Source organism: Priapulus caudatus, unplaced genomic scaffold, assembly GCF_000485595.1.
Source record: "Priapulus caudatus unplaced genomic scaffold, Priapulus_caudatus-5.0.1 Scaffold138, whole genome shotgun sequence".
In the NCBI taxonomy this organism is placed as follows: domain Eukaryota; kingdom Metazoa; phylum Priapulida; class Priapulimorpha; order Priapulimorphida; family Priapulidae; genus Priapulus; species Priapulus caudatus.
This window is the reverse complement of record NW_014577199.1, coordinates 41466-51465: the sequence shown is the minus strand read 5'-3', so window position 1 is coordinate 51465 and position 10000 is coordinate 41466. Positions and strand designations below refer to the sequence as shown.

Sequence of the window (10000 nt, the reverse complement as noted above, 5' to 3'; positions counted from 1 at the left end):
CGAATGAAAGCAATAAAATTCACGGATATATTAAAAATAATATTTTATAGAAACTGTTGTTAACATTTTTGTTTTTCCTGTCTTTAAGCTGCACGGGTTATTAAAACAATCGCTCGTAACGCGACCGCATTTTTTTCATAGATCGTTTCCAGACGAGTCACTGATTTTTTCATCGACGGAGGCTCGGACCCCGGTCTCCTCGATGGGATAAGGGTGTAGCCTGCTCCCTCTGGAGATACCCTTGCCAGTAGTATCGCTTTCGCTATCGGTATTATTGTCGGGTTTGGAGGTTTTAGGTTCTAAACTGGGAGCGAAAATGCTCTAAATTCGCTTCCGTTTGCAGGATAAGTTCTATTTATAAGCTGTCTGTGGCAGCTGAGGTGGTTGTGAATAACTGCTCGTTAAATACGTAACATTTACTTTGAGTATATCTGACGTAGGGGGACTGATTGTAGAAACTTGTTCATGCGATTAAATGCGACAGCGGCGGTGCATTATACGAATCAAAGATGTCCCGGCCGACCAGTTGCCGTTATGTTGCACGTATTACGTGCACATAAATTTTATTTACGGCGATTAAACACGCAACGTTTTGAGAGAAAAAAATCCCACTTCTTCTTTATTAAGAAAAAGATTACGTGAGAGCGAATTTTCGTTACGTGTCGCGAGTAGAGTTGTCATAATTTATAAATTACGTATATGTGAATTTACATGATCCGGGTTGTAGTGACGTGGGGTCTTACTGTAGCGTGATTGTCGGCTTAGGTCCCACTTTAAGTAGCCATCTATTTGTCGTCGACTTTGCATACACATCAACTACACCTCAGCATCTGTCTGATTACAGTAACTTCCGTGTCCTCGATAACTATACCTCGCCGATTGACAGATTAGTATAGAGATCTTCTTATGAGTTTTCCTAGCTGCTAGATTGATCACACACCTATAACCCATAAAATGTTTCGTATCTCTGTACGTTATCCTCCACATACTCTCGCATCTTTCAATCCCTCTTAGTGCCTACTTATTTACCCGTGCCTTGCTTCAACGATTACACTAATATTGTACCCCGTATACATCATACCATTGCGTCCGCTCGCACTACCACACCCCACCCTGTCTCTCTAGCATTGTCACTCCCCATCTGCCACAAGTATAGTACTCACTGCAATTATTGGTACGTGGCGATTTTGTGTCGTGCAGCTCGTCTCCATAGCCCAGGTTTTATTGTAATGCAATTTATGTGGTCGCCGCCCGCCTGCCTGTGCGATGCATACAGAGTGGCTGCGTTTACCATACACAGCGGAGAGTCAGATAATATGCACGAATAATTAAGAGGCGCCGACGGAATAACTACTGTTTGCATGACAGCGTGGCAAGCGGCTTAAAGAGAGTTTTAATAGCGCCCGCTGAATTTGGATTGTCGCTCCGCTAACGACCTCCGTTTGAACTTCGAGAGCAATTTGCATCTCACTCGCTCGCATCCCGGCGCGTGTTAGTTCGGGGATTTAGATGCCGTTCTCGCATGCAAATTCGTGTCGGCTTCTGGCTGTTAGAGACGAGCGGGCGATTCGCGTGCGTGCATCGAGTATAGTTAGCAATAGTTATAATAATGTACTCGCATCGCAGCGATTAAATACTTTTATAGCGTATACGTCACGATCAGCTATCCATGGGCACGTATCTATGTATCTATACGACCTATCTCTACTGTATATGCGATGGCTTGCATGCTCTTAATATGATATGGTAGGTTGTCAGTCGGTCGGTCGATTGGTCTCGCTCGGTCGGTCGGTTATTCGGTTTTTCGGTCGCTCGGTCGGTCGTGTGGCCGGTCTATTACTCTAAAATCAACACCGAACACGATCATATACGCGCTATTTCTCCATTTTCTCCAGATACAGAGCCGTCTGAGATAGGACTGCGTTGCGACCGTCTGGTTACGGCAGTAATGCCGCTGGCGCCACCGTCGCGTCGGCAAGCGGCTAACGCATCGCTATCGTCATCGTCGTCGTCACCGTTACCCGCACACAGCCACCGTCGGCAGCGAGTGAGACGCGATACGCTGGTCCCGTGACAATAACGCTCGTGTAGAGGTGCCCACGCGCAAGATGGAGGTATTTGTGAACGACAGCAGCACGCCCGACGACGACGTCGGCTCGATGTACGCGCACTACGGCAACGCGACAGACGACGCCGTCGCCGCGACAAACAGTAGCGACCCGAAGTACTTTGCGACAAACTATCGCATCATCGGAACCGTGTTCGGCATCATCATATTTTTCGTCGGCGTCGTCGGCAACGTGATGGTCGTCGTCGTCGTGCGCCGAACGAAGAGCATGCAGTCGCCGACAAACTGCTACCTGGTGAGTCTCGCCATCGCCGACTGCCTCGTGCTCTTCGCCGCCGTGCCGAACGAGGTCATCGGCTATTACCTGCTCGTCGGCGAATGGATCTGGGGCAAGATTGGATGCTCTCTGCTCGTGTTTCTGCAGTACCTCGGCATCAACGTGTCGTCGCTGTCGATCACTGCCTTCACGATCGAGCGCTACATCGCGATCTGTCACCCGATGAAGGCGCAGGTCGTCTGCACGATGGAGCGCGCCAAGAAGATCATCATCGGCCTGTGGGCGTTCGCAATCCTCTACTGCGCCCCCTGGTTGCCGCTGACGAGAACAATGCCGCTGCCGTACAAGGGCGTGTCGAAGGAGAGCTGCGAGTTCAAACTCAGTCGCGAGATGTATACGTGGATTTACCTGGGGGACTTCGTGCTGTTCTACGTCATCCCACTACTGCTCTCTTGCGTTCTCTATGGGCTTATAGGGAAGATCCTCTTTACGAGCACGATACCGAAATCACTCGGAACGTGCAAATCGAACGGGCACGCAGGCGAATCCAAGAAGAACACGACGAGTTCACGAGTGCAAGTGAGTATATTGAAGTGTACTAGTACAAGTAAGTATATGCAAGTAGCTAGCGGTTGGTCGAATTAATCATTGCGCGATCAGATTATCTGCATGTCGCGTGTTTGGTCGGATAATTATATATAATCAGGAGTTAATGAAGACAAAGGTTTGTCTTCATTAACTCCTGATATAATTTATCTATTTCATGATCGAGCTTATCTTGCTAACATCGTGGAGTTATTTAGCTAGGTAGTACTCTTGTTTTATGTATCAAATAATTGGTAAACGTAGCCTACGTTAAATTAGACAATCAGTGATATGCTCTAGTGGTTGTTTGCTTATAAATATGACTGTGAAGCTGTACGTGGCGACATCTATCTTGTGATAAGTTAACTAATCATGACCATGGGCAGAAACCAGGGCCCTTTAGGGGTGGTTTCGTAGATATGACATCATAATTTTAATTACGATGGGGCTATAAAAGCCCGTGATTTTTTTTTTTACGAAACTATGGGTGTATGTTTAGGGTCAATTTTAAATTGACGGGGTGAGATCGTTCGCGCTCCATATGAAGTACATAATATGGTCCAGATTCAGAGGAATTGCCAAATGTCTCGCTGATGTTTCACATGCTTTAAGGGTTGCTCTATATACATGTTTCTTTATGATGTGATTCTGCGATATTATATATATATATATATATGGTTCTAGGACAAATACCCAATGAGATGCGATGTGATGCGGTGCGATGGGATGGCATGGAATGGATGCATGGATGGATGCATGGATAGATAGATAGTTAGAGTTTTTTTGGGTATTTTCCTTTCAACCAAGCGGTCACCAACTGAGTAACGCCACTGATTTCCCCGGGCAACGCCGGGTATCCCGCTAGTAATATATAATAGGTACATAATAAGGCTCGTTATTATTGAATGCCCTTTGTTTTATTTACCTTGTTTTTTAGCCACGCTTTCTCTTCGCCGGGCCCACCCAAATATGTGTATATATTGCTATCCTAGGTGCTGCTCTTGGTGCAGTGATAGGCGTTTGCGCAGCCGAAGACAATATCCAATCTGCTGCAGTAGTTATACGAGACATGAAACCAGCTCAGCAGCAACAGATCTACAACAAGGTCATCATCATTCTGCGGCGCATGGAATATACAGACTTTGTAAACTTAGGAGCGTTGGTGGCTGGCGATCTGTTACTACGTCAGAATCTTACCAATCTTATTAAAGAACATCTACAAAATCAGCTAGGAATGACTTTGTTAGGATGAGGATTTTTGCAGTATTGATTCAACTTCAAGCATTGCCATTGCAGGCCATGTGTTCATGTGTACAGATTTCATAGATCACGAAGTAATAAGTTAATATGCTCAAAGTCCACCTCACCTGTCATAAAGTTATCACGTTTCTATATAGATTCCTGATATGTGTTGCATATATAATATAACATAGGCAGGTTTATGCAATCTAATATAACGTAACAAGTGTACAGTAAAACTCGCATAAGTCGGCACTTTTGGGACCAGCATTTTTGTGCCGACTTACGGTAATGACGTGTAAGTCGTCGTTTTGTCGACTTATGTGTAACAGTGTAAGTCACCAAAATGACGACTTATGCATGCATATCGTCATTTTGACGACTTAGAGAGAGTCTGCATATGTGTTTCCGCGAAACAATGAGTCATCATTTTACCAGGAATTCACTGTACATTGGGCTGCATAGTGCATACACTGCGCCATCGGCATTTCTGATGATGACATACAGATAGAATTTTACTGTTGTTTGTATTATATGGGACCTGTCTGAGGGCGACGACTTGTACATATAATGACGGCTTGTAAATGACGACTTTGGCAGGGCTATTCAAATGGATTTTATCATTAGAGAAAATCGGGACTTTGACTTCCATGACGACTTAAGCGAATTGACGAGTTAGAGGATGGCGTCTTATGCGAGTTTTACTGTATACAATTACACGATGCTGCATTAATCATAAAATGCATTTCAGTGTGTTGACTAACCTTTAAATCTAAGTAATTTTTATGTTAATACAGAAATGCCTTGAAATTAGTAATAGATGATAATAATAAAGGTGATACTTATTAAAAAAAAACTGTGTCCGGAAATAAAAAGGTATCAAATACAGGATTAAATCCCCTAGTGATCATGCGGTGCATGATATTAGCTGTTGTATGTCGTCCACTCGTATCAGATGGCCTTGCCTTATATTTTTGACTCCTAGCCAATGTGAATATTCTGTGACATGCGAAACGTACACGGGCGTCATAGTTGATTAGCTAGGAGATAGTTAACAAAGTATTTTATTGTATGAAATTTAGTTACGATGTGGCAATAAATGATATTGTGTGAAACTGTAGTATCCTTTGTAAGCTTTTGCGTCGGTGTTAATTCTTCTCTTAAAACGTCATGGATACGTGTGCATCTGTTTGCTTGAACAAATGAATTAGATTATAAGAAAAATTAACGTGCAGCCGTTGCGTGTGCCATTCCAGTAGGTACGTTATTCAGTTTGCATCATCACGCGCCATATCAGTTGTTATTTTGTCACTCACCTTTTCGCGTGCACTGATTATCACGTCTTTCTATCAACAAGGTACGCTGACCTTAAATCAGTTACGAAAACCACTTATAGAAACCAACGAATATCGACTCGGTTTTAGTGTTGGTTTTGCTGGTTACTATTATTCCAATACTACGGATTAATCGCGCAATTGGTTCCCTTTTGTAATATATGGCGGTTTAGAGTAAGATCTCTATGTCATTTCCTTCTGTTCTATGGCTTCTCTCAACATTTCTATTCGTTTGCGTATGGTGGTTACCAGTTGTTACACGCCCTGCTATCCAGACTGCTTCGGGCAGCTGCGCTTAAATTAATATCCAGTGGTTCTGCTTTATCGGGTCTCAAATAACATCGCTTACACGGCACGTATTAAAAAAATATCCTTGCGCACTTTATTGTGTTCACCGCCTAATCGGGGCATTTTCATGATCACATCAGACAAACTGCATACCGGCAGAATTCCAAATCGTTCCGATTTCTGGAAAGCAGGCGACTGCTCCGCGTAGGACGTTTGAAGCTACGTGGCACATGTCGCTTCTGACAGCTAACTGATCCACGCGATATGCAAATAATATATATCCTTTATACGCTCTTGATATAATATATAGACCTACTAGTTTGCATATCGCCTGGAGCTGTCTATACAGATAAGGGATAAACGTTTATCCTTTTTTTTGTAGATCTGTTCGGTACACAAACCTAATTCTGTAAGCATAATTATTCATTTCACTGAAGAAAATTGTAACAATGTATAGTTTAGAAAATGTTTAGACTTCAGATAATTGGGCAAATAAATGTCTTGAAAGAGCGGACCACTGGCTGTCAAGAAAGCTCGGGTCGTCTGACCCTTCCGACCCTTTCTTGGCTACGAGCCTACGTGCACACACACAAACACATACACACACACACACACACACACACACACACACACACACACACACAAGTATATCACAAATGACGCTGAGGCAATAACTGCCCCTACTCGCCGCCAGCGTACTAACGACAGGAATATTGGCACATCAGGTGCTTGTCTGATGCCTATCATATCATTTAACATCGAATGACGCCTTCATATTCCCACAACAGGAAGGATATATGTGTTGCGCAACGGCAGGACATTGGCCCCAACGAGCGGCGTCTGCTATAACACGTCACGTGATCACCTCGTGTTGTCCTCTGTAGAGCGAATGTCAGCGCGTAGAACTCCTGATTACAAAATTGCAAATTGGGAAATTGTATCTATTTTACGCTCGCAGACGCGAAGGCGAATCGACGGTTAATCGATGGACGCACTTTAAACCGCTAGGCATATACACAAAGCTTATAATGGTGTACGCCACGACGCTTTCAACGCCAGAATTGGTTATCACTTCAGTCAACTTTTGCGGCGCCGCTCATCAACTGGAGAAAAAAACCTAGTAGAAGATGTACTCGAAAAAAACAACGCAATAGGATGATGGTTCGAATACTGATCGCACAAATCGTAGCGTAATCGGCACAATACACAAACGTCTTTATCGTACAGTAGACTTTATTGTGTAATATACAGGTAAACAGTATACGGAATAGAGATGCATAAAGACATCACAAGCTTACAAGCTGTACCATCAAATATTAGCGGGCGGATGGAGGGACAGGCGAAAGGATGCGCGGATACACACGCACGCACGCACGCGAGCACGAACTATCGATAGATAAACAGAACAGCTGAACGCTTTTCGTAATCCAATAGCCTCTCAAAATAAGATGCACACAAAAAAGTGCACAAGCAAACCGACGAGGCATTACTTAACGCGGTAACAGTCTGCAAACACCCACTCTGTACTCTAAGATGGCTCTTCGGATATTTGCGCGCGTCGACCCGTGAATCCTAATTGTCCTGACCAATATTTGTCATACGCCCCCTATGGCTTGAAATTCATTAGCAGTGACCTAATACGACCTGCCAATCATTAAGACTAGCGTAAGGCAATAAATGCATTTATGAGACGTTGTCAATTTCGATTGAACAGAAAATTCGAATACACATGTTCGAGCAACAAGCCTATTGACAACATGTTACTCTTCTAGTAAGCTTTCCCCTAAATCGCAAAAACGAATAATCCATAGGAGTACTCTATCCAAACAGGTAGGACGGAATGCGTGAAAGCTTTCCTAAAATAAACTTAATCATGAAAACTACGGCTTATCACAAGAGGTAATAATATAAGCTAGTAAAGGCTGACAGGCGGGTTTTCTCACAGCGCTGCGCGCATACGTGAGTGAATCCATCACGACGGATCTTTCTAGTCTTTCCCGTCGAATATTATAAACTCGCTGCGTAAGAACTTTGATAGCGAGGAAGCCTGTTTTTCTAAATATCACGATTTTTTTACTTTTTTTGACGAGAGAAGAGAGAGAAAGCGTGCGAAAGAGAGGGGAGAGAGCAGCGGATATGACGAGAGTATCTGAGAAGGTGAAAGGTCACGAGATACAGAGATAGCCGGGAGAGGGAATGAAGCAGTGGGCATTCGCAAATGTCTCAATAAACTAACTGTAACTCGCAATCGTTAGAAGTAAGAATCAGGGTTACAATATATCAGGGGTTAATAAGGACAAACTCGTCATTAATTACTTATGAATATATTATGCCATAATTAATATATATATATATATTATATATATATATATATATATATATATATATATATATACATATTTATATATATATATGACCATATCTTTCGCATCTCTTTTAGAGCATTATTCGGCAATTATTTAGCAAAATAGCGGATTCAAATGAACATTCACTTAATTTCTTCTTCCTCACAACTAAAATACTAATTTAATATGCCCGGAGATTCAAAAGCATTTCGAATATTATCCAAGTGGCGCATTTTTGGCGAGTCAAGTTTTCTATAGGCTGCTCATTCTGCTTCCTACGTAAAAAAGATCCGAATCAGGCGGCCACATAAGCATCGACATATATCTTATATGGAATGACTTGAGCTTTTATTTGATCGAATTGCTCCGAACTGATATGAGACACTAATTTCATGAAACACAAACCACTGAAGGGTTTAACTCAGTATCTCAAACTTTATGCGTGATGTGGTGCATAATTATGACTGGGAAAATGTAAGGGGTTGTTTTTAGTATTTTCACTATAGTTTCCTAACACGAAATTAGACGAATACCTTTCAAACTTGTGCCCGAGTGACTGGATGCCGCCATCTCATCGACGGTAATATCGTTGCTTCTTTCATACCATAGCCGTAGTGAGAAACGTTTCTATAAGTAAACAGGAAATCAGCACAGAAAGATATTTCATCTTGCCACTAGGTAGGACCGTAATGTACACGTATTAGGCAAAGACGCAAAAATCTAATGATCTGGCCTTTCGTGAATGGCGTAGGTTAGGTGTGGCAAATGACTGATGTTTCTAGTCGGTGTTTCGTCGGCGCATCCTTTGGAGCAGACATTAGGTACAGATATTAGCTCGCAGAGGGTCATTTCACATTACGGTAATCCATGAAAGAAATAGGTTTTGGTGGCATAGGTGCGCGGGCTGCTGGTGCCTCACTCCGTGACGTCAGCTATCGCCCAGCACCTACAGTTGTTATCTCCTTCCATTTTTTTCGCGGGTATACACATATTATCAGGGGGTTAATGATGACAAATGATTTTTGTCATTATTTATCAAATTGTAAATATTTGTCATTATTAACCCTTGATATAATTATGATGCATCCGATCCGGCATGGTCAGTCAATTTAACTACGCAATCATCGCACTGTCTTCGCAGACCGAGCCATTACAACCCATCCGATTTCTATTAGCGGCCACTGGTCGCGCGATTTGCGAGTGACAGACGAAACGGACGAATGAATGGAAATGGAGTCGTCATTACGCTGGTTGCACAACAACTGCCGAGATAACTACGGCGTAATTGCTGTGCCGTCAGTTGTAAACATCTCGTGACTGGTAGCGTTGATTCTATCAATGAAATTGCATTATCTTTATCCGGCTGGCTTTTAAGATTGTCGATGGCTGAAGCCCGTGACGTAAATAGTGACGTAGCAAGCTCACGAATCTTCCTACGGGAATATTCCGTGCATGCAACGATGAATGCCGATGATCAAATTTGCTTGAACCCTTAGACGCAGCAGATTGATTCCTCCAGATGGTATGATTCCGGCAAATCACTACAGGATAAAGGGTGAACCGCGATAGCGTATTAATCATACATATACGCTTATTGAACTAAAACTACGGGTTGGTTATATGCCTGCGTCAGGTAAAATTGCACAATTAAGTCATCCATCCATCCGTCCATCCACCCGCATGCATCCATCCATCCGTCCATACGTCCATCCGTCCATCCGTCTATCCGTTCATCCGTCCATCCGTCTATTTGTCCATTCGTCTATACATCCGTCCATCCGTCCATCCATCCATCCATCCATCCATCCATCCATCCATCCATCCATCCATCCATCCATCCATCCATCCATCCATCCATCCATCC

General features: G+C 43.1%; 1 protein-coding gene across 1 annotated transcript in view; it reads left to right on the top strand.

The window, feature by feature from the left end:
- Positions 1-10000, top strand: part of LOC106806050 (thyrotropin-releasing hormone receptor-like) — a 102171-nt gene that overhangs the window by 85920 nt on the left and 6251 nt on the right. The window contains exon 2 of the mRNA XM_014807892.1: positions 1896-2924. Within this exon, the coding sequence (XP_014663378.1) occupies positions 2109-2924 (816 nt within the window). The 5' untranslated portion in view covers positions 1896-2108. The remainder of the gene's footprint in view (positions 1-1895; positions 2925-10000) is intronic.